The 26396-nt window shown below is 36.2% G+C and overlaps 1 protein-coding gene across 1 annotated transcript; it reads left to right on the forward strand.

Moving 5' to 3' along the window:
- The first annotated feature begins 222 nt into the window (after positions 1-222).
- Positions 223-2368, forward strand: LOC127967962 (serine/threonine-protein kinase pim-1-like). Its single transcript, XM_052568728.1, has 6 exons — positions 223-471; positions 706-803; positions 949-999; positions 1190-1571; positions 1673-1849; positions 2081-2368. Exons 1-6 carry the CDS (start codon positions 462-464, stop codon positions 2173-2175), a joined length of 813 nt encoding a protein of 270 aa, XP_052424688.1. The 5' UTR covers positions 223-461; the 3' UTR covers positions 2176-2368.
- Positions 2369-26396: the final 24028 nt, after the last annotated feature.

The raw sequence follows: 26396 nt of genomic DNA on the forward strand, positions 1-26396 counted from the left end.
TCATTACTTTGGTTTATGTTGTTTATACCATCGTTTATTATATAAATTCTTTACTCTTTTATGTCTTGCGGTTGTAATTTTGATTCACTGCATGTAACATGTTTGTTGTACTTTTTTCGCTTTTAATAGTAAATTTTTTCTTTATTTTAGAAAAACCTAAAAAACAGAGGAAGAGGAAAGCAGTCCATGCGTTCTTCAGGAGATTCCGTAAGGCTGTAAAGCACCTCTTCCCCTGCCGTGACTCAAAGAGAGTCGAGGATTCTACACCACAGGTGGCTCTGGACGATTCTGAGATTAAGTTAGCAGATGAAACCATTTCTGTTGAGCCTGAGCCAGGGTGTCAGACCAGGTCTGACCAGGTTTGTGCAGCTCTCCAGCCCTCATCTGTGCAAGAGGCCGACCAAGATCCAGCCACTCCAGCGGTGTCATGTGTGTCAGATTCATCGGATTTGGAGATCAGTATGGATTCTGGTGAGTCATTATTACCTTTGTTTTGTAATATTTCTGCCCTTTGCTATTTTCTGCATTACTTTCTGCTTATCATTATTTAGACTGCAAATCTGAAACTGTAATTGACCTGATTCGCAGTGGATCTGAATTAAAAAAAAATTTTTTTATATTCTTTAACTGGATATCATTTGATCATATCAGACTATGAAAGGAAACTGATGTTTGCCCATTTTCTTTTTCCTTACTGTTTTTCAGGATCTAGAGTGTCTTTCTTCGTAGTGGGAGAGCTTCTAGGGCGTGGAAGTTTTGGCTTGGTGTATGAGGGATCCCACATATTTAGTGACAGAATTAAGGTAAAGCACATTTATTGACTTGTACCAACATTTTGCTCCAAATGTAGAGATGTGTGTTCTCTGTCTAGATTTAAACACATTGTAGATGTGCATGTCTGGCACTTTGGTATGTTTGGAAAACTTAACTGTGTTTTGCCATTCACAGGTTGCAATGAAATACATCCACAAGCACCAAGCTGATCGTTATCTTGACGCTGTAAGTTGAAAAATCAAAAGAATATTTGGTTGATTGAGTGACTATTGTTGTAAAAACCTGTAGATAACATAAAGCAGAAATGAAATAGACAACAAAGATTTAAGTGCAAATCTAAATACAATGATGTTCATTTTTCTACCTGTCTTCTAAGTAATGAGTTACTGAAAGCCAATTTTCTGTTTTTCTCTAGCCTGGTCATTCCAAACCTGTGCTTGCAGAAGTGGCAATGTTGCTTCGGTTGGGACAACCTCCCTTATGCCCCAACGTCATCAAATTGCATGATTGGATTGAGAATAAGAAGAGCTTTGTGCTCATAATGGAGTACCCGGAGCCATGCCATACCTTGCATCAACACATCATCTATTCAGACGACACGAATGAAAAAAAAGCACGCTGGATAATCTGTCAGTTAATCCAAGCGGTGAAACATTGTATTGACCGTGGAGTCTTCCATGGTGATATCCACTCGGGGAACATCCTGGTGACTGACCCCAGTTTAAAGCTCAAACTAATTGACTTTGGTTGTGCTCATCCATTGAGCAGTGAGGGCAATCTTAGCAGTGAATATCGAGGTATGTGTCGTCTTACCTTATCAGAGAGCAGTGTCATTGATTATGGTATTGTCTTTTTGATAACAGCATTGTTCAACTCAACTAATATCTTTCTCTTACAGGAGCACCATTCTGCACCCCACCTGAGGTCTTAATGCATACCACATTCCACGCTAACCCAGCATATGTCTGGGCAGTAGGTGTTGTGCTCTTTGAAATCTTGCATGGATATTTGCCCTTTGAAAGCCAAGACGAAATACTGCGTGGCTACGTTCAAACGAAACTGACTTTATCCTCAGGTAAACACAACAGACACCTCTTTACAATATCTGAGTCTCAGTGTCAGTCGGAAAATATTTGTCAGAAAGGATATGATAGGAAGTCTAGCAAGTAACAAATGTTTCCTGATGTGACTGTGAACCTTATTATTTAATTTGAAAATTTCTTGAAAACATTTCGGAAGCTTTTTCGTATGTCAGCATTGATGTTGAGTAAGACTAACCCACACTCTCCCTCTGAAAACTTTACAGCATGCCGTGACCTGATTTTCCAGTGTTTGATCCGCAATCCATCTAACAGACTGACACTAGAGCATCTAGAAGAGCACAGGTGGTTTAATAACTAGACAGTGGACCCCATGCTTCAACCAGACAAGAGAAGTTAATCTAACACACAGAGTAGGTCTTAAATTGTTTCTCAGTCCCCTCTTGCCCATGGGAAGAGTCATCTACATTAAGACAAGACTCTATTGGCAAAGTTTATTGTTAAACTGTATCTTATACATGGATATTATAAGAGGTGGTACAGAGATTCATCCAATAAGAATGGCACATTTCATTAAGTCAGATTGAGACTGTTATTTTTTTATCTTTATATATATTTTAGAAACGCCTGAAATAGGGAGAAAGGGGAAAGAAGTCTGTGCTCTCTTTTGGAAACTGTGGAAGGCTCCAAAGCTGTGACCTGAACAGAGTGGTGCGTCTGACACCGCAGCTGGACCAAGATGATTCAGAGCTAATGCCTGCCCCAAGTCCCCACAGAATCCCACCAATGGCTGACACAGATGCTGCTGACCCTGAGTGGGTGCGTCTGCCAGGCCAGGTCTGTGAAGATGTTGAGTTGTTGTGTGTGCCAGGTCTCTCCAGGACTGAGCAAATGACAAATGTAGATCTGACTGATCCTAAATCCCCACCTGTGATCGATTCAGACCAATTCGGATTTGGGTGATGGTTAGTCATCATTACTTTGCTTTATTATTTCTGCCAATCTTTTATTTTCTATGCTATATTCTCTATTAGTATTACTTGCAGTTTTTAATTATGATTCACTGCAAGATACAACTTTAAAATCCAAAATTTGTATTGCATTACTTAATTACTTAGCATCACTAATAATTTCTCACAGAGGTGTTTCTAATAGTTCATTCATTTTTCTTCATTTTAGAAAGGGTTAAAAAAGGGAAGAAGAGCGAAGCAATTGACGCAGTCTACACGATTCTTATCCAGTGCCTGTCCAAGTTCTGTCTGAGATGAAGATCAGATGCTGTTCTTGTTGAGTCTGAGTCAGGGTTTCTGATCAGTTCGACACATCGATTCATCAGATTCATTCAAATATACTTAACATGTACATCTAACATGTTATATGCTTTGTTTAAAAAAATAAATAAATAAAAACACAATATTTTTCACATAATTGACCTCTATTCAACACCACTCTGTCCCTTCTCCTATTTAAGCGCTGATGATTTCCTAGTTTTTGGCTAAATGCATATTATTAGTAACTGATTTTAAATGTGTCTTTTCTTCCCCCGTCTTTCTCCGTTGTTTTTCTGTAATTCTCGTATTTTGTTACTCTTTGTGTTTTCCATGAAGATGCTGACTTGCTTGACTAAAATATGTATTCTGTCATTAAAATCTGTACCACCACCAATATTTTAAATTTATATAAAAGCAATTAGTTGAATTTATTTGTTTCATTTTTACTTTAATACTTTAATTGTTAATTTTAATTAAAAGTCTTGTTCTTTATTTGTACATTTACAATTGCTTTTATTGTCTTTGTTATATGGTTAAATGGTTTCTGCTGAGTGTACAGACTAGCAATTAATGTGCACTAAAATATTCTTTAAAGCTGATTACATTTGCAGTATTACATAAATACATTTGTAATTTTTTTTCAGATAATGAAGTTCATATTCATTATATTTAAAGTGTATTTTAATTAAAACACATTTTTGTAATTAACTTTATTAAGGGTTCTGATTAAGTTAACTGGATTTAAATGAAATTTTGTTTTAATGATTGTTAATTGGTTTTAATTTAGAATTTGATTAACTTAAATTACCAGTGTACTTTAAAACACTATAAACATGCATTTTGGGCTAGTTTAGTTCAATCTTTTTTATTATTAGACTTTACATGCATAGCAGTGAAAAGCATGCCATTTAAAACATTTTTCAATATCTACAATATTTTAATGTTTATCTACAGACATTTGATCATCTTTAATTTTATAATGTGCATTTTGTGTTAAATTATCATAAATACTTATGTCATATAAAATGTTACATTTTAGACCCTTGGGAACTGGACATTTTTCTGTCAGGAAAAAATAGTTGTTTAATATATATTGACCAGCAAGTCTACTTTTAAGATTTGAAGTACTAAAAGTGCACATTCTATACAATTAAGCACACTTCTTTTCACAAGGGAATTAATGCTAATTAGTGATGCTCTATTTACCAGAAATGTGCAGAAGACACTTGTATATATTCTTTAGATGGTAGCTGTCAACCCTTTTTATTAATTAGATCATAAGAAGCCCATATATATTTGTAGAGTTAATTTATTTAAAAACATAAAGCGACTGTAATACCTGAGAAACGCATCACTGCTTGACAGACAACGTTTTCTGAGATATTATTAAGATTATTGATGCAATATAGAGCAGAACTGCACATCAAAACAGCATGACTTCTAAAACCCTGACAGCCCTGAAGTCAAGTAAAGAGTTGCAGGCCTGTATTTTTATGCTCTTGTCAGCTCATAATTAAGCTAAAACACCTTTATACCGTATATAAGATTTCCTCTTCTTGTATTGGTTGACATAGCCTACGCTATAGCCTATTAAAGCAGACAGCTGCATAATGTTAACGGATGACACACGGACTACATTATCTTTGCACTGAAAGCAGTGGAAGTATCTTGGTCACAGGCAATGATCTGATAACTGCGGTATTGCATAGGGGCCAGATTCCAGTCTTGGTTATTTATATAACCTTCATTAATAAGACTTTTCTGTCAAGCTTCTTAAGGGGCATGATTCTGGGACAGACCCTGGAGCAGCCCACAGTTAAGAGCCTCGCTTAAGGCTACAACAGAAGAGGGAATCTCTCTCTTAGTCACTTCACTTGGAAACCAACTGGAATCTGTGTGTCAGAAGCCTACAGTCAGACCTACAAGAAAAAAGGTAATTAAAATGCACATATTCTTTTAGATTTAGATTTTTATTTTACAATAGAGCAGTGCTTAAACATCACTAAGTCCCAATTTACCCTTTAAGTTAAACCCTCTTTCTGTAAACATCTGTCAGTTTACGACTTTTTTTTCTTCTCTTTTTAATTTTTAGAGTTTATATTTCTTAATTCTAGGGAAAATATAATTATGAGATGTAAAATAAAAATTGCCCAAAAAAAAGAAGTCTTAAATGAGATGAAAGTTGCAATAACCTTATTATTTTAATCACATCATAGGAACTGGTTTCTTTCAAATGTCCCATAAAATTGTTGAACACAAAAGGGATATTATTCTTATAATATCCTGTAATAATGACAATTTTAAGCATAGAATTGAACACAGAGGGAAACATCTCTCAACAGAAGCCAGTGTTATCTTTCAACGCATTAATTAAGAAAATAAATATACACCCGGACACTCAATGAAAATATGACACATACTAATACACAATTCATGTTTAGATTCATAATCTTAACATTGCTAAATGTGAGGAAAAAAAAAACATGAACAATAAGTAGTTAAAATGTAAAAAATAAAAAAATAAAATAAAATAATTTCACTATCTACACGGAAAAGAAAATGCTTTTTTATTTATTTATTTTTTCTTACAAAAAATATTATTTTGCTTAATCCATTGACAGATTGTTTTGCTTGTTTCAAGCAAAAAAAATCTAATTTACTTGTCTAGAAAATCCTTCTTGATTTAAGCATTTTTAGATATTTTGGCTGGAAACAAAAGTGTACGTGTTTTAGTGTAAGTCTCTCTATGTTTATACCAGACTGCTTATTTGGGATTATACAATACTGTAAAATTCCATGTAAAACATACAGACAAAGAAAACAAATAGTACTTCCATAGACTTACATAAAAAAAAAAAAAAAAAAAAAACGTCAACAGTTGCAAAGATAGGATTGGTTAGATTTTATTGAAGGTGGTGCTTAGAATCGATTATCAGTTAAATAAAGAAAAAATGCATTGGTTTAATTTTAGCAAAGGTCTAATTGCACATTCATAATGTCAGGCAGAAAAAAAAATTCATCAAACCTTCATGCTCACACATTCAAAGCAAGGTTTTAAATACATAATTAGGGACCAAGCATGTTGCACTATAAGCACATTAACAGTAAACACAACACCCAGAAAATCTATGACTGTATCCTTGGGCTGCCAGACACGGTTTTCACTCAGCCACGAGTACCATGTGTGAAGTGGTTGGGATTATTTAGTTTAAAAAGAGAGAGGATGAGAGAGAATTCAATAAAGAGGAATGATTAATGAAGGAGATAAATGGAGGAGAAGCATTCGGAGGGGATTTTGGGACACAGGCACTGTTGGTGAAAACGTAGCAGGGTGGATATTGAAGGCTAGTGAGAAAGACATGAAGTGTTTCAGAGAGCGTGTGATCAATTCAACGAGCTACACCTTATTAAAGTCAATTAACTGCACAGAAAAACCTCCTGGAACTCAAGAAAACACATCAGGTGGAGGTATAGCACAATATAGATTTCTCCAAACCAAAAGGTTTTTTTAAACACACTTTAAATGTAAAACAAAGTGGACCTATTCAGGCCTAGCCATTAAATGATGCCTTGGAACATTCTAGCACACATAAAAGTTTTTAGTTTAGGTATTTTTCAAGCTAGAAATGCAATTGTTTTTTACACACTATCTCATATCTTTGTTCCAAACATTCATTTTGTCCTTTGCTTGTGTTTGAAGTGTGTCTGTTGACATGGCCAAGTATACTAATAAGGAAATCTCCAAGCTCAGCTTATCAGTGGCCTACATTTTGATGGTAACAGAGAACTTGCTTGAGGTTTTCAGAAATATCAAGAATAGTCTCTTGGTTTTCCGGAGAAAGCTCTTGAGATAAAAGGCAAGGCATCGCTACTATGGTCAGGTGATTTTTAATACTGATGTTTGCATCCCTTTGAAAATCAATCTCATTACGCTCAAGAGAGCTTGGGTCTTTGATATTCCTAATTTGTTGTTGACGAGAACAAGATTTTCTTTGTTGGTAAGACAGGGCAGTATTTACAAAACCCAAGTTTAATATATTCTCTGTTTATCTGTCGTTACGAGGCTGATGAATGTTTGTTCAGAACACAATTGTTTAATTCCGCTCAGTATGTGTGTCCAAGTTTATGAAAGAAACAGCAATGCGTTTGTCCTGTATATGATATTTGCAAGAAATTAATCAATAATATACAGACGAAAGTACATGAAGACATATGTTTGTCTGTCTATGAATCTATACATCTATGTACTTATCCACCCATCCATCCATATACAGTTTCTACCCATCAACCTACCAGTGAAAGTCTTGCATTTCAAATGAAATATTCCAGACTGATCAAAATCACTGAGTCACAGAGCTGGAGATTAAACATCATAAATCACTGTGATTTGAATCTATGGTGCAGGACATAGAACCATCTCTCTGGCTAAAATCACCACAGGCATAACAGACTCCAGCCAAATGCTTTCACAGGGACAGTCTTAAACCTCATTAAGAAACACAAGTGTCAAGACTCCGGCTATGAGATGCTTTTCCCACCATGAGTCGCCTCAGGCAGAAGAGGAACATAACCACCCAGCATCTGAAGAAGACAGGCATCTTAGAGATGGACATTGTGATGTCCTTAATGACTATCCCCGCAGGGCACTTGGACGGACGGATGGATGGACGGAGAAGACTTGCCAGCAGGCCAAATGAGCAGAGAAGAAAAAAATCAGCTGCAATAAACTTGTAATGAACGCAAGCTGTGTCCCTCAGGCCAAGTTGGGCCAGTGCCGTTGTCTCGAGCAGAAAGGGGATGTGAACAGTATTGAATAAAATGAAATGGTGACCTTGTTCGGGTGCAAGTCCACAACAGCACAAATATGAAGCAGGGGTGTTTTCTCAGATAAGGTGAGCAACACAGTGCACTGTGTAATAAAAAAAGAAGAAGAAGAAGAAAAAAGAAAAGATTTTTAGTTTTAGTTTTAAATAAAACATTATTATAGTACAAGAAAATACTATATTAGTTTTTCTACTTCAAACCAGCAATTTTGGAGAGAAACTTTCTACATCATTTTTTTCAGTGTGCCTAAAACAGCAGTACAAGAAAAAATAAAAAGTACTTAAAATAAAAAAAAATTAAATAGAACTCAAAATAATTGTACAAATTTAAGGCATAATATAATATAATATAATATAATATAATATAATATAATATAATATAATATAATATAATATAATATAATATACTGACTTTTAAATGACTTTTAAAGTCACTTTAATTTCATGGTAGTTATTTTTAAAGTACATAAAAGGTCTTGCAATTTTCATGAAATCCATCGACTATGTTTCTCTCACCATTCCACTGCTGCCTTGTGATGTTTGAAACACATTAGAGTCCTTCAGCAGAAACTCGACCATGAAGAGTAAAGAGAATATCTAATGTGTGGACACGCTACTAAGCGTGAAGCTAAACAGTCAAATGATTTGTCCTTCATTTCATGGCTTTGGACGATAGATTTGTCTCATTCTAGCTACAGTAAATGACAAACAAATTGACTTATGAACCCAATCTAGTGACTAAAGATTCCCGTGACTGGCAACTTTAAGGGAAATCATTGCCTCTGAGGGTCTCTCCATGGAAAGAAAGCCACAACACATCCTCAGATATTCAATCAATACAGACCAACCATTCCCTTTTAAATGATCTCTCCAAGGGAAGGCAGCAGTGTGCCGAACATAATGCCATTTACAAATTCCAGCCCTCTAATCTCATCGGGGTGACACCTCTGAGGTAAAAACCAGGTTACACCGAGTTCAGGGCCAGGCCAACTTCACCTCGCAGGTCCTAAATCCTCACATTTAGGAAATGTTTTTGCTCCCAATCTCCTAAGACCAGCCTTTTCCCTCACAAGCTCTTAGCTGTTTCTGGGGGCTGTTTCCAGCACAGTGGCTTCTTAGCTTATAGCACTTAAATTCTCTCATACCACACCGCAACCTTTACTAATGCTTCATGTGCCATTTGCTGTTTCCACAGTGACTTCTTGCACCATTCTACCAAAAATGTTGTGGTAATGCTACGAGCAACAGAGCACTGGCTGTTAATTTACAAGCAGTTGGTCTGGCTCAGGAACATTCATTGCGAACACCACAACCAATTGAAAAATGAAGGATGACTGTGCCTTTGGCATGGCATACATGATTCTCACCCAGCTGCAGATTAAATTGTTTGTGTGAAGTGGTTGGGATTATTTAGTTTAAAAAGAGAGCGGACGGGAGACAATTCAATAAAGAGGAATGATTAATGAAGGAGATAAATGGAGGAGAAGTGAATTTTTGGCCACAGCGTGTGGTGGAGTTACATGGCACACTGTAGGAAAGATGAAGTAAATGATGACTTTATTATTTACTTGAGCATACGTACCATTCTGAACTTTCAAGAAAAGAAGTAAGGCATCTCGATGCAGCTTTTCTACTGTGACATACTCAAATTTGAACCAACAGGCCCAGAATGTGAGTCTGTTGGGTGGATGGATGTTTGAGTTCACATACTATAGGCTTACACTGAAAAGAAAAGAAAAAGGGTATTCTGGTTCAGTCCAAAGACATCTAGCATAGCCTACCTGGAGAGAGTTATCCATTAGCATTAGCATAGACATCATGCCAACACTCTGCATTCTTTAGTTGCCATTAATCAATCACAGTCCCAAACTCTTTACTAGACACAATCCTGAGCTGACAAGGGAAAAAAAATCTTTCTAGAACAAACATCTATAATATCAAACAATATTGCGATGATATGCTTTTGCTTGCAAGAAATTTCATTTGACTTCGGTTTGGTCACATTCACTTCTTCCAAGCATGCATTGGAGCATGTATAATTAATACGGATAAATCGTTTTAGTAGTAGCATGTTGTCTTGTCTGGAGATGAGTTTGCCTATTTTTATAAAATGATCATTTGATTGTTACCTTTTCATAATGTGTTTCATGTAAAGTCTTGAGGTCTGTATCTGTCATCTTTGAATATTCTACATGATTAAAGCAAGCACTTTGCTCTCAATGACATGAATATAAATTCAAGATGAATATTATCCATTAAAATTAATATCTATCAATTTTAAACCATAAAAAACATTAATGGTTTTTAATTATATGGTATCTATTAATTAAACATGAAAAAACTCAAGCTGACACAACAAAAGAAATCTTAGAGCTACTTTATCTAAATAGGTAATTGTTACATTAATGGCAGCTTTTAAGTAATATCAATTTGACATTTAAAATTCACTCAAGGCAAGGCACTTTGCTCTCTTTGACATACATTCTTATATATCCATGACATAAAGTCATAAAGTTTTAATAGGCCTATCTATCAATTAAATAAAGAGATTCTTCATAGAACTCATTAAATTAATATGAAATGTTGTTCAAATGACTGCTTTCCAGTGTAAAAGGGTGGATGGACAAGGCTCAGAAAAAAAAAAAAAAAACATTAACCTGGTAGGACTATTATAAAAAATTGTTTTTTTTTAAAAGTGTTATTCCGTGAGAGGATGCCACAAATATTTGTTTTGGTTTTACATTGCATTTACATTGTTATTTCATAAAGATGCATCTTCAAGTTTAAATATAACTAAATACATTTTTTAAATAAAGCTACAGCACAATGTAACCCGCAGCTCAGAGAGAAAAGCTGGTGTCATGAATACTGCATCATTCCTGTACCAATGCAGGACAGGAGAATAAGGCACCAAAATGTAATGTGTGTGTGTGTGTGTATGTGTGTGTGTTGTCATTAACCCTCTGTTCCACTCTACATCTCTAATGGTCTGCTAGGTCAAAAGTAGACAGTTGCTGCATACCATCACAAATGATCATAACCCTCTTAATGGTGCAATGGGTCCCAATTACACCCAACAATATGACAGCTGCTGCAACATTGCACACACACACACACACACACACACATACACCCTTCATTATAGAAGAGAGACTGCTGGCCCTTCCAACAGTGCCTGCAATACACATTCACACACACTCCATCTCTCTCACACGCACAGACGCACACACCTTCTTCTGATGGCAGAAAGCAGAGAGAGGAGATTGTTAGCAGAGAGGTCATCTGGGAGGCCAGTATCTCAGTGTTGAGGTAATCCCAACAGAACAGACTCTAAAACACACAGCTCCACTGTATACAATTAAAGTGTATCAGAACAGCAGCTTCGTTCATCTAAAATATGGCCAAAATGTCACATCACAAGCTTTTCCAATTACGTCCATCATTTTCATAAATATTTGGACGAACTAATTATTTGACATGAGAACATTGGCCGGTAATTGTATTTTTGTTTGTCAGAACAGAAATCGGTTCAATCTGAGATTAGTTTAGAAACTTTCCAACTGTAGCATTACTGAAAAAATTATGATGGTAAATTCCTCCAATTATTTTACATCTGAAGGGCTCTCTGATGGAACAAGGCTACACATGTTCTGTGGAGAAAAGTAAAAGCTTTTTGGTTTATTTTCTTCTTAATTAATATTCTTTAAGAATACAAGCTTTGCGGCCAGAGTCCAACAGGGCCGACGGATCACAGATTATTATTTTTCTTGAACTAATCAACTAAATATTAATTGCACAGTTTGAGACCCAGTGGAATATGTATAACTACTGGCAGTGTTTTAAAAAATCCCAGTTCTACTTGCTTTATTGGCTAGATATTATTCATCCCAGTAGGCGTAAACTGGCTCCCTTTTTTTTCTTTTTGTGTTGGAAATTTTTGACTGGAACTGAAGACTTAATCTTAACTTACTAAAATATATATTTCATAATTTTATAATGACAGAGGGAAATTTAGGAAAGCTTTTTTTTTTTGTCTCAGGCATGAGGATGGTGTCTCAGTGGACAACTGACCTATTAGTAAGCCCCGCCCCCCTTAGTTACTGTTGCGAACTCAGAAAAACAAAGTTGCTTACTGTCTTACAATGACAGCTGTCAGTGTGATACCTTGTCCCTATATACATTTTTTTAATTTTGGACACAGAAGGTCCACCATTTAAGTGGGATGTAAATATGCCATGGTGGATATATAAAAGATTTTAAAATAAATATTGCGGATATTAATTTTGAAGTAAGGGTTTACAGATCACAGTGCAAGCGGGAGAAGCCTAACGTTACGGTCGTCATGATTGCAGATGAAAAAATCCTGGATCAACACTGTTTAAGTGCTGCAGGGTAAGATTATATTAAATTACATTTAACCAGTTTAATGAAGAGACAGTTAAATGACGTTTATGTGTTTTTGCCCTACACTGTTCAAGACGCGAGAACAGTTCACTATTTACGCTAGTATGGACTCACTAACTTTAACGTTAGCTAGTTTTAGCCAGAGATACCTTGCTAAAGCACAGGATGGCATTAACGTTCTACTTGAGCAGATGAAAACTGTAACTTAATGAGAGTATTACAACTAGAAAATGAATGATTTTGTCTTCATTTTGATTGGGTTTAGGAAATAGAATAAAATAAATTCCATTACCTATCCTCTCGTGATACCTGCAATCAGTGTTACAAGGACCCCAGGCACATTTTGTTTTCCATTTTTGACGCATAAAGCCAATAAAAACTATGCAAGGTTCGGATCTTCTAATGTTTCTCTATGGCGCTGAAACCTACAGATATCCGTATAATGTTCTAAATGATAATGATAATGTTCTAAAACAGCATTTCTTAACCTTGTTTCTCACGTTTTTAAATGAAGCATTAACACATAATACTGCACCACACAGTCAAGCCTTGAAAAAAAGCAATCAACCACCCCTTTTAAATAGGTTTCATATGTAAGAAATGTGTTTAATTAGCTATATTTTGAGCAAATGTCAAGAGATGGCAAATTTTAAGTGGAGAGCAAAGTGGCAAAACACATACGTATACTGTATATAATGCATATTTTAGCAAGTAATCTCAATTTGTCTGTCATTACTTATTCACCCTTATATTGTTCAAAAACCTGTATGGCTTTGTCTTCTGCATAACACACAGACTACCACATGTTTGTTTCTATGAATTGTGGGGACTTCTATTACTTTTATACTTACCAAACAATATTTTCTATCCCCTAACCCAACCCTAACCCTAAACCTATCTGCAGGCAAGTCCCCACAATCGCAAAGTTGAATCGCAACATATAATAATTGCAGTTAATAGTGTTCACCATCTGTTTGATTATGTGTAATTTGGAATTAACTGCATGATTCTTACTGTACATTTCTGCCATAGTCACCACTTATAGTCTACTTCGAAATGTAATTTAGAAACTTAATATTTTCTGTAAAGCTGTTTTGCAACGATTGGTTTTGTAAAAAGAGTTATACAAATAGAATTAAATTAAATAGCAAAACAAGTACACACACACACACATGCACACAAAGAAAATATTTTGAACAATGTGCTGGTTGCTCATTCAATACAATAACAATACATTTAAACTACACGCAAAAAGCAGTATAAAATGCAGCATAATGATCACTTACGATGAAAACTATGGATTTGTGTGACAAGTTAAGTGGTTGCTAAGTGGTTATGAACAAATCATTCATTGAAAAGGTTTGACTCATAAGAAAGACTCATTCATGGATCAGTCTCTGCTAGAATAGAAAAGGTAAGAAAAACACATAGGGAAGTAATGATACAGTTTTACAACAAATTCTGTAGCTTTTATCCTGGAACCTTTGATTAATTTTAGCACATTGCTTTACTGTAGTAAAATGTTTTTACAGATACTGAGAATATTAACATAACGTGCCAAGGTAGAAAAAAAAAGGAACATAAGCAGTTTTTCCTCAGTAGATGTGTTAAATTTTTCACCAGATTAGGCAGCATCATTATTCAAATTGAACTAAAGTAATTTCAACTCCAGCTATTATTATCAGGTCGGGTCTTGTCCAATTTTTCCCTTATACTGTAAGGTTACAAAAAAAATCGGAGGTTCATTTTAAGTGCATTTATCTTGGCGCTGGTGCTGTTAAAGCTTGCCCTTGTGTAGGACAGAGGTAAAATGCTAAATGAAAAATAGACAGTGTGTGTGTGTGTGTTTGAACATGCATGCCCATTTTACACATTAACACTCCCACACTCCTATTGAGATGGCATATTTGTGATTTATAGTACTTAGCATTTCAATATAATGTAGTCAGCTCTGCCTAGCATGTTTCAAGCCCTCCTGGTGACAGCTTTTCCCTATTGTAAGATATAACAAGAGGGACAACATGCTGTGGTCAAATTACTTTCCTCATCACTGCTGCCTTTGAAGTGCAATTGGACATTTTGTCACTTTAGTTTGTGCCGACCATTGCATTTGAGATTCACAGCAAGCAGTGTGAAATCTGCGAATGTAGAGTGACTTTAAGATTCTGCTTAATCTTAAGAATTAAAAATAGCATCGAATGACTCACCCTATGTTCCTACGTACAAATGGCATTTGTTTTCTGGCACCAATAGAGCATGTACACTTTCTATCTATCTATCTATCTATCTATCTATCTATCTATCTATCTATCTATCCATCCATCCATCCATCCATCCATCCATCCATCCATCCATCCATCCATCCATCCATCCATCTATCTATCTATCTATCTATCTATCTATCTATACTTTTCAAATGCTCTATAAATGTGGGGGTTAAAGAAACAATTAACGTTCATATACACTCTCATACATACTCTTAGAAAAAGAACATGTCTCTCATATCAAAAGTGTCTGCTTGGCAAGACGAACAAAACACTTTAGAAACCTTGCAAGCATCATAATGCCTTTTCATGAATGCCTTTTATTTGCCAAATGCATTGGTGATTTAAATTCCATGGGAGCAGGAGTGTGTCACTTTTCTGTACACAGGAGAATAAATGTACCCATAGAAAAGCTTTATCCTACAGTCAAAACAAATGTAAACTATTATTCGTCAAGAGTGCAGAGAGCTATCACCTGCTGAGCTGCTGGAGTCAAGCCATCCACCAACACGAAGGTCTTTCCTAATCTCAGTGACACATGTGAACTGATAATTTGCCATTATATGCCATTTAAGAGCACAGGGCTAAATGAGCAATTTCTTGCTTAAAATCACTCAGATTTTATAATGACACAGTGCAAATATGCCCCACTAAGGAATGGCTGAGCTGTAGTGCTCCATATCTCTGATGGATCCTTTACCTGGAAAAGGCTGCTGGTTTTACAAACATGTAGAGGGGGGGTGCCTGCCGGAGTGTGTAGCTAATGTTGATGGAACAGGAAAGTGGGTAATAATTTCCTTTCCACCCTGCAGCTCTTCCTTGCGGCATGTACATCTTCACAACTCAGCCTCCATTTCACTGGAACATGAACTCCAGGAAAAGAGATAAAAAAAGCAGGAAGTAGAACTCAGCCTTGCACACAAACAGACACGGCGCACACACATTTTCAATTACATGATCTCACAATGTAAGTTGACTGCAAGATGGTACATTTTATATTAGGCCTGAATCCAAATGAAATCCCCATCAGATAGAATTTAGAGTTCGCTCCTAAACAGTGCCTAATAGCAGAATGTGTAAGAACACTTCAAACACTGCGTGTCCTACCAGCATCTATCCTGGGGATAGTCTTTGATCACTGCAGTACCCTAAAAAGCCTTCATTTCACAAACGCCTATATCATCAAAGGGATGCAACAATTAGTGGCTTTATAAGAGCTCATTCTTTGCACTTTTAGTCACAGCATGTTTAACGACTTCAATTTAGAGAAATACACCAGTAAAATATCAGTTAAAGATTTAGCTTTGTTTACTGAATTTAACAAACTTCATAATGGACTGTAGTACGTAACAGCCACTTGTGCAAAAGAAAGCAACCAAGGTTTTTTTTTTTTGGAGAAAGAAAGAAAGTAAAAGTTATACTTCTTAAAGACTGCCTCCCCAGTAATGAAGTAGTTTAAAAATCACTTGATATCTCCAACATCCCGTTGTATGCATTTGATCATTTCGGCTTCACACAACACAAAGAGAAATAAAATGTTTTGCACATCAGAGGGACCTTCAGTGGCATGTTTGTAGCTCAAGTCAGAGGAGATGTAGAGGGGTGTTTGAAAATTGTTGGTGGTAGGGAAGAAAGCGGGAGAGCAAGAGAAAAGAAGATGGCAAGGCATTGCTATAAATGCAGTGGAAGTCAGAATCTCTCCATTTCTGATTAGTTTTATCAGACGCCTGTATTTATCTTCTCACTTTTTATCTCTTAAATTCGCAACGCCTACGTCCAGGTGTGCTTTATAGTTGCATCTCGGAAAAGTCACAGACCTCACAGGAATCAAGATTTTTAATTACATTTTTTATATTCTTTTATCTTAATAGCCTTCAATACAGTAAGCTAGTTTAAGAATGCACACAAGGCCACTTAGGAATTATTTACTGTAGGTGAAGTGATTTAATCCCCATAATCATTTCTGACTTTGATTATATGTAGGTAATTCTCTTTAATTAAAAAGCTAATTATGTAGTTTGATTAGTTGCTCATTCCTTGATATAATGTATGAAGGAAAAATGCACTTGTCACTAACAGAATACACCCTCTGCTGTGGTTCATGTGGCAGTGCGTAAACACACAGAGAGTGTACAAGTTTTGAGCTGGATACATTTTTTTTCTTTTCTTTTCTTTTTTTTTTAAGAGGTCTTTTGTGTTCACCTAGGCTACATTTATTTGTTCATAAATACTGTAAAATGTAAAATAACTTTTTCTCTATTTTAATATATTTTTTAAATTTCATTTATTCCAGTGATGGCAAAGCTTTCAGCAGCCATTATTCCAGTCATCAACGTCACATGATCAACATCCATGTTTGTGGACACAATGTTATCGTGATACTTTTTTTTTTTTTTAGGATTCTTTTATGAATAGACTTGCTTGCCCACTTGATCGTATTAACTGCCTGTGTATAATATCTATAATATAAGCAAAATATGTATTAGTGGAGCACAGAAAAGGAAAATAAAGAGCAAGTGTTGAAGAAAGGCCTAAAATTGTCAAAATGACACAAATGTTTACATTCATATAAACAGCATATTGTCCCAGGAATAAATCCTCTTCACTTTTGTGGTCAGACTCAGTCCTGAAATTAGTTTTTTAAGATTACTTGCCATTTCTTTGTAATTATTTACTAGTAATTTCTGATTGAAAATAGTTTCAACACCATTTTCCCAGTGTATATGCTAAAACATCAATAAATCCTGACAAGAAATCTCCCAAATATAGAATTTTTTTCCTCAAATTAATTCTCAAATATCAATGACAACATGAATAAGAAGAAAGAAAAAAAAGCATGAAGGAACAAAAAGTAATTTGACTATGAAAAATATGAGAAATATACCTTTTTTAAAAATCATAATTTCATTCCTGTGTGCCCATCTACCCTCATGCCCTCCATTTCACCATGTACAGTCTAATATTTAACTTAACCAGTTACTGTTATCACTTTTTCATTTTCAGGAGCAAACCATTAGCCTGCTTGTCACTGTGTTGCTTTTACCCGATAACAGCCAGGTCCTGAGGCTATTACCCAGCACAACCCCACCCCCAACACCAGGCTACACTTACAGGCCATTTCCAAATAACCACCATGATTCGTTCCTGTCGAAAAGACCAGAGTCTGGCCAAGATAGCAGCTCTAGAGTCGGCACAGGATCAATACCGCTTCAAATCTGTACTACACAGTCCACATTAAACCATCTAGATATTTAAAAGAATGAAGAGGTGATGTTCAGTTCACAGCGCGACTCCTGAACCGTTGGATCCAGATGTACTTCGGGAGCATTTGTCAAGAGAAAAACATTTTGCATTCTCGCTTTTCTGCCTTTCCCCTCTGTTGTTTCGTGTAGTGTTATATAAATAAATGAAAAAGAGAGAAAGGGGTGAATGAGAACAAGGAAAAGCTTGAAAGAGAATCGTAGAGAAGAAAGAAATAGGATATAGACCGTATTCAAGGTCACCATCATGGTCATGAGGCCCTTTGATGATATCAATCCCTTCACCTAGTCCAGCTCCGGCATCATAAATGAATGAGGGAGTGCGAGAGAAAAGAACAGAGCATCCTGTCAGACTCATCATAAACAACACATCAAATGCAAGAGAAGTCGGGACATGATAGGTTGATCTTCACAAGACCTTGCAGCAACAAGTGATTGCCGGCCAGCTTTGCCTTCATTTGCGAGGAGCTCATACTTCTATTTTTGGCAAAGTGCAAATTTCACTCGCACCATTCAACTTGTTCTTTACAATTGCACCAAACACATGCATTATAAAACAGCTCTTTTAAATGACGCGCTGGCTTGTTTCTGGAAATGTCTTCTTGAGGGAAACATATAAGGGTGCAGAGCAATTTCCATGAATATTTAATTCTCCCGTCAGGTCCTTAATGACTGTCCGTAACGCAAACAGCTCTTTCCCCAAATGGAAGGGAATTTGACTCGTCATACCCAGACTGACTCAGACATCAGGCAATTAAAGCCCAACTGCTCTCTTTTCTCTCCGCTTGATGCAGATTAAAGAGATAGTTCCGCCAAAAAGGAAAATTCGGTCATTATTTACTCACCCTCATGTCATTCCAAACCTGTGTGTGGTTATTTTTCTCCATCGCACAGAAAAGGAGTAATCTATCACACAGCTCTTTTCCAACTGTTCAAAAAGGACCAAAAACACCTAAAGCCCCATTTGCATGAGATTAGTACTATCTGGGGACCTCTTGCGATTTAGAAACTGCACCCCCACATCTGAATTTCATGTGGCTAATTCGCACAGGACAGTGGTCCAAAAGGGTTGTACCTATTCTCTGAATGAGTCATGGATGTGTTTTGGGCGTAACATACAAAAACCTTTCAAAGTCTCATCTCCCATTCCCTTTAAAAGCCAGTAACGCTTGCACCATGGTGGATTCACTATTTACATGGCGGAATTTGCAAGAGCAAAGGCTGAATGCTTCTCCAGAGAGGAAAAGGGTCTGCTCATCTGCAAGGTTAACGGATATCCATTATGAAGTGTAGGATTTTGTTTTCTTTATGTATACATAATAATGATCTTTTACATTTTAAACCTTTCTTTTTTAATATTTGGCATGTTTGAGTGCTGCTGCATGTCCCTGTTTATGTAATTAGCAGGCTGTATCCACACTGTGCTCCCGCCCATAGGCTTATATTATTAAAGCTCCTTTTAAATAATAATAAAATAAAAAATACTGCGCATTGACTTTAGGCTAGGTTTTAGTTGGTCAATGGCAAAATCATTTTCATTTGCCTCAAAATAGCAACGCGCCAACAATGAAGGGCCTGAACACACCTCGTTTTCAGAGCAGCACGCTGAACAGACGGGCACAAGTGCATTTGCTATTTAAACAATGTGCCACTGGATGTGAAAACGATAACTGTGTCAGGCTGAAACTAGAAAAAAAACTTTGTTTGCACCTGTTGTCTCATAGAGACAGAGTGTATTTATGCCACGACCACACCACATTGCGCTATAGTTTTATGTTCTAAATGCTCATGTTTTTTTTTGTTTTTTTTGACAGCTTATAAAAGTTCTGGGTTTTTAATGTACCCCTTGTAATATTGCAGCTTTTAGGCATTATTCTGTGTTTTTCATTTTTTTTGTCATAAATGACAAGGAGGCAGCTTCCCGCAATACAAAGTCAGTGGAGAGGGTTGGATTGTTTTCAATTGGTGGACGTGGTTTGTGGTCTCATTATGACACGTGTTGCTCTGTCTCTATTGCGCCGGGTGTATGATGAAAAACCTGCTACTCTATATTTAATTTTTACAAAATAGAATGAATTTTTACATTCAGTCTAAAGGAAAGCATCATGTGTCTTTACAAAATGACATCGCCAACTACTGGCCTGGGTTGTGTAATGCAGTGTTTCAGTCTTTTTCATGGATCAGTGTGGACAAGGGATATTTCTGACATCATTGTTGTCTGTACCCAAACTTTTCAAAAATGCAAATGAAGTGTGTTTGTGCTGCCTTAAAATTTTATGTTTAGTCAACTTAAAATAAATTAGGCAACATGAATACTTAATAAAAAAAAATGTTAATAACATTTTGTACGTTTTGTAATGTAATGTTGACAGACAATGATCACTGTGATTTTTTATTTTACAGAAATAGCTGCATGACAGTTATTGTATTCCATAATTAATTATTATTATTATTATTATAATTATTATTAAGTAGTAACAGGAAGATTTAAATAAATAAATAAATAAGTACATATTGTGGAATAATAGTCTCATTATGAGTATTTATTTCAGCATGTTTTTCTTTGTATGTGCAAGTTCCAACACAATTAACAGTTATGTGGAAACACCACTGATCAGTTAGCTGACACAATTAACAATTAATACAAGCAATAATTTACACAGGCTAAAGCAGACAACTACATTATCCTGCACGGCACCTTTCTTCTTTCTTCTTCTGAACTGTAAATGATTTCAATCAGCTAGTCTTATCCCACTGCAATCATTCCTTTAATTAAAACATTCCAAGTAGCCGTCAGAATAATTATCCAAAGTGGACATATACGTCAGCAGACAGATTAGTAGATTTTTAGGCGGAAGGAAAGACGAAGTAAAAGAAGGTGCTTAACTGCAGAATTAAAGGGAGAATGGATTTTTAATCGTGCAGTTAATGTTGAGGAAATGTGCAGCTTGGAGATGGCTGACAGTGCAAATTACCTTTTATAGTTCATGAAGGATATGACACCAGCTGGGCCCTGCTTCTGACATCGCTCCCACACACTTGCTTATTCTGAGTTTGGCTGTTCTAGCAACAAAGGAAACTGTTCAAATAGGAGAAAATGAATGTGGTTTTGATGGACAGTTTTCATCATCGTACCATAAAAATTAATCACAGTGTATCTCGAGCGTGTTTTATCTTTGTCAAGGGTGATCTCGGTTTATTGAAACAATGATGTCACATAGTGTGCGCCTTTCCAAGAAAATGAAATGATCAAACTTCCCTCAGCAGGAACACAACCCTTACCTTTCAGTATGTCACGCATCTCTTTGCTTTCCACTCATTTTTCTTCATCTCTTTTCTCTAATGATTGTTATGCTTTGCAAACATTTGGTTTCAAGTGATGTATTAAATATTGCTGTAAACAATTTTTTTTTTAGCAATTTATTTATAGTATACTATTATCAATGTTGAAAACAGCTGTGCTTAATGTTTTTGTGTAAACCAGAATTTGATGAATGGAAAATCTAGAATACAGTAATCATGCAAAAAGAAAAAAAGAAAAAAAAAAGTTCCTATTTGTTGATCCATGACACTCAGCAGAATAATTCATATATTTTCAAAACATCCACAATTGAACTGGATGAAGATTATGCTATTGAGACATATGGTACATTATGTATGGGAAAAAAAATTGCATAATCTCCATAATGGGTCACAGATGGGTCCAGCCATATAATAATGGAGGGTTGTGACAGAACTCAGGGTACAGCTAGTTTTCCAACCCTAATGAAACCACATGAAGAGCTCTCATTAGGATGGATCGGTGTATCACAATGGCAGAGAAAGAGAGAGAGAGGAAAGGAAAAAAAATCAACAACAGAGAATAGCTGGAGAGCTCACACTCTTCATCTCAATTTGTTCCAGGGCTACATGACCTCCATTAGAGATTCAGAAACGAGGAAGCATTATGAAAATTGTAAAGTTCTTTTAACACACAGTTTTTCTCAACAGTGTAACCTTTGGGAAGTTAGGAGATCTTTCATGAATGTTTTCAAGCTTTGTGGATTATTCCTCCCCTCCCGTTCTGCAGTTCACTTCTGTAGGTGTGTGATACCAAGTGAGATATTCAAACAAACCAGACCCCGCTCCCCAAAACTACCAATTTTTGCTGATTCTCTTAATATGTGGCAAATGTACAAGAGCATGAGGTGAGGTGACATTAATGAGTGGAATTTATTTTATGTCAATTATGTTCAACAAACACTTTATTGAATGTGACGTCCATCTAATTCTTCACTTTTATATGCTTGTGAGCACCACTATAAAGGGATCATGATGGTAAAATAATAGCAGGAAATGAAGCATGGTACAGTTCATGAGCTGACACAATCAGTATTGAATATGGCTCATGCATTACTGTCAGACTCAGTTCAAATGTTTGGAGTTCTACGGCGCTAATGCTGAGTCTATATTTATTCAAAGTGGCTGTGGAGAGATGGTTTTAATATATATGATGTTAAGCTGACATAATGTTGATCAGTGGAGGCAAAGAATAATCTCATCTGCTCCTAGCAACAGGTTCACTGCCTTGAACTGGCATCTCTTCAAAAGTGAAGTGTATAATTGGTTTGATGTTAAAACATTTTTGCATATACCTATTTAATAGGCAGAGACTATTAACTATAATCAAAGGGAGAGTGACTTTGACTTTCATTGCATAGACAATCAAAACAAAGCCATTTTTGAATTTCACTAGGTATTATAGACCTCTTTGGTCATTGTTGTTGCACTTCTGCTTGGTTATGTTACAGTACCTGCACAGAAATGATATAAGACTTTAAAGAAATATACTTGACCTAAAGTTAATGCCAAAAAAATACAAATGTTTAATTACCATCATATTGCTATATGCTTGCACACAGAGGTGTGATCGCTACAGTCTCTTATAGGCAAATTATATTTACTGTGGGGGAAAAAAAACGTACTAACAAAAGGCTAAACAACATGGGTACCATTTTTAGCAAGATAAGCTTGTAATGAAAATAGCCTTGTTTGAATTACCTAAAAATGGACTACAGCTGAAAGTCTGCGATGGAAATTCAGTCAGAAGTTGGTTGCAGTGCTGACACAGTAAACAAAGCAGATTTCATTCCAACGTTTTTCAAGGATGTTAAACTATAGTTTATATAGACGTTTCCTGTTCATAATAGGCCCTAGTTATGGCAGCTGTGGGCAGGGAAGAGATTTATTTTTCTTCTGCAGAAATTTGAGATGAGAATTGAAGTGTTGTTAGTATGCAATTTTCCATATAGGAAATGTCGAAATCACCAAATGGAAGAAAGTTTCTTTCTGGTTACCTTAAAATACACCTGAAGGATAAGGATTACAAAATCTATAAACTTTGAGTTTTAGAAGCTGCATTACCATTTGAGTGCATTGTTTTCTGTAAAGCAATCATTTTTTGGCAGTTAATGGTTTCTTTTTTTCTAGTAATTGTTAATTTTGAAAAAGAACAAGAAGCAAAGGATCAAAGCTTGCTGTCACATAGGGCTTAACAATTAATTGAAAAAATAACAGAGTACAATTATTGCTGTCATGAAGAACTAATAATTGTGAAAAGTGTCAGAATGTGCAGAATTTCATTTGGGTGCAGTTTTTTGCAGCGTTTAAGCATTGTGGCCATCCGGTGTCTGTCTGCCTGATCCATGTGTTTGCTTTACTTCATTTTTGCACTGGTACGTGAAAAATTATGTCTATATTTTATATTCACCATGATTCAAAAATGGTGCAGTAATCAAAATTTTATTTATATGACACCTGATTTGTTTAATTTAGCTAATTTTAGCATTTATTTATCCAGTGTGGTTATTGGTATCTAAAACTACAACTAAATCTGTATTAAAAATGTAAATGTTAAATGAAAGTTTTTTTTATATATATATATATATATATATATATATATATATATATATATATATATATATATACATATATATATATATAATTTGATGTAGAACTAAACCGAAACGTAAAATTAAAGCTGGGAAAGGAACAAAATTGACAAAAGCTAAATTACTAAAAGTAATATACAAACTGATAAAAGCTATTTCAAAACACATTGTACTAAAACATCACTGCATTGATTAGTATATCCAGTATAATAATAGATTTCCAGCAATAATCATTTAATAAATTCAATCAATTTAACAGATTTTTTTGCCATTCTGGTACAAATGTTAAATAGTATTTCAATTTCTTTTTATATATTCAATCATTAAGTGAATCAGGTAAAAATGCAAGATCTGTGAAAAAATATGAAAAGAAGTGCAAGTCATGATGCTGCTGCTACTGTGACGAAGTGAGAATCAAAGGAGCGAGGAGACGTAGAGGAATCTGTAAATTAAGTCTTAATTTACACCAAACTGAAGCAAAGCAAACAGAGCAGAGGGGATAGATGAACACACAGTCCATGGGCATGACATTACTCCCCACTGCAGAGCAGACAGTTCAGGGGGCCATGGCGAAGCAATCAGCTCAGGGGGCCTCTACGGATGGATCTCTATAAAGCACCATCCCCCCCAAAAAATCCTTGAGGAGAATATCGGCTTCTGAGGCCCACTGTGGGCTGGATGTGGGAACAGCGGCCCTCACTGGGCTGAACGTAGGGGACTGGAACCCTCCTTGGGCTGGACCTCGGGGAAGAAAAACATAAAACAAAACACTTTTAGAAACAGAAACCAAACAGGAACTTACTTTTTTGTTTTGTTCCGGTATTCTGTCACGATGCTGCTGCTACTGTGACAGAGCGAGGAGCAAAGGAGCAAGGACACAAAGGGGAATCCATGAAGTAGGTCTTTATTTACACTAAACTGAAACAAAGCACACATAGCAGAGGGGATAGATGAACACACAGTCCAAAGCTGTGACAGCGTGGGAAAAACTATTCAAGCCATTGTCTTTGCATATCCAAAAGGACATCCTCCTGCATTGTGCATTCTTTGTGTGATCTGTGTTTCTCCTTTCTAAGCATTTTCAACAGTACTGAGGTGTCATGTTCAACTAGAACAGGCCCTCTCCCTGTGGACTAGACCTGACTCACATGGAAAGGCCCTTTGAGGACAGCTAAGCGTTAAAAGAAACACTTAACTCAGCTTGGCTAAAAGATAAAGGTGCTTCTCTTGGGAACTGCGCTGTGATGTGAGCTTACATTATTAAGAGATATACCATCCTCACCTTTGATGTTTAGTCGATCTGTAATGCATTTGGATCTTTTTAGCCCATACTTGAAAAAACATAAACATTGCAGGAGAAGAAAGAGTTAAACTCTCGACTAATAAAGCATGCCATTTTTCCCACCTCGGTGTCAGGCACATTGTAAATAAACTATAACTTGTTTTTAAAGAGTGAATTTATGGACTCTCGCATGAGGCTATGTGGCAGTCCAGAGACATTCATTATTCCAAAACAATTTGATAGATGTGATCATTAATTCGACGACATGAGCTAGCGTGCAGCAGAGGCTGGTTGTAAAGGTTGGATTTATCATGCTGACATTTGGCAAGCCGACATGCCGCTCTCACTTTTGAATGCGGTCAAGTAGCTCTGCGTTCTTTACTGCTTTATCACCTACGAAACACGTTTCATGTTTTACCTTTTTCCAACATTTCTCAGTGGGTGGGAAACACGGCGAAGTAAAGAGCAGGGAAGTGAAAGTGGAGCGGTTACAGACAGGAAAAACCTCCCAAATGCAAGACGCCCAAGATATCACATGCTCGCACACATGTATTGCGGAAGTGGATGGCCCGGGCAACTTTTGAGGTCTGGCACAAATTATGACATACAAAAATACATAGGCTATAGGCTTGTAAGGATTAATCATTAAAAGATTGCGATCTCGATTTGGGTTTGATTTATAATGCATAACAATGCCATTTCTCATCCAGTATACAAATTCTGCTATCGCCCCAAGAACCTCCCCCACTGGTATGTTCCGCGATCCATGCTCGCACATATGATCGACTCTTGCCAGTTGTTTTTACACCTCATGCGTTCTGATCCGTGGCATGATGTGTGTGGAAAAACACTCAAACTAAAGGTCAGAACCATCAGTATCAATCTCAAACTCAAACGGGGAATGGTGGGTTTTCATCCATGAGCAGTAATCAGTGGAGAGAGAACAAAATAGGGATGGACATTTTTATCATTAATATATCGCACAGAAAATCCCAACTACAGAAACACTTTTGATCTGTTGCTTTTCCTGCTGCCAAGAGCCAAATGCCAAAAAAAGATCTGACCAGCTGCCCAGGAACAGCAATATTACATAGTTTAAAGGGGTCATCGGATGCTACATGCACTTTTACAAGTTGTTTGAACTGAAATGTGTGTTGGCAGTGTGTGTACACAACCACCCTAAAATGATACAAATCCACCCAGTGGTTTTTAATTAATCTAACTAAAAATCTACTTAACCCTTTTCTCAAATCAAGCCGATATCGGATGCCTGTCTGTGTGACGTCACAAAAACAGGCCCCTTCCATGATAGTTTGATTGACAGTAGCATTTCAGCACAGACTGGACT

Source organism: Carassius gibelio, chromosome B11 (genome assembly GCF_023724105.1).
Source record: "Carassius gibelio isolate Cgi1373 ecotype wild population from Czech Republic chromosome B11, carGib1.2-hapl.c, whole genome shotgun sequence".
In the NCBI taxonomy this organism is placed as follows: domain Eukaryota; kingdom Metazoa; phylum Chordata; class Actinopteri; order Cypriniformes; family Cyprinidae; genus Carassius; species Carassius gibelio.

Excerpts from the sequence above, each read along its gene's own strand:
- LOC127967962 (XM_052568728.1), top strand. Across the intron at positions 1,000-1,189 it reads CTGATCGTTATCTTGACGCT|CCTGGTCATTCCAAACCTGT; the intron begins GTAAGTTGAAAA and ends GTTTTTCTCTAG. Across the intron at positions 1,572-1,672 it reads TCTTAGCAGTGAATATCGAG|GAGCACCATTCTGCACCCCA; the intron begins GTATGTGTCGTC and ends TTTCTCTTACAG.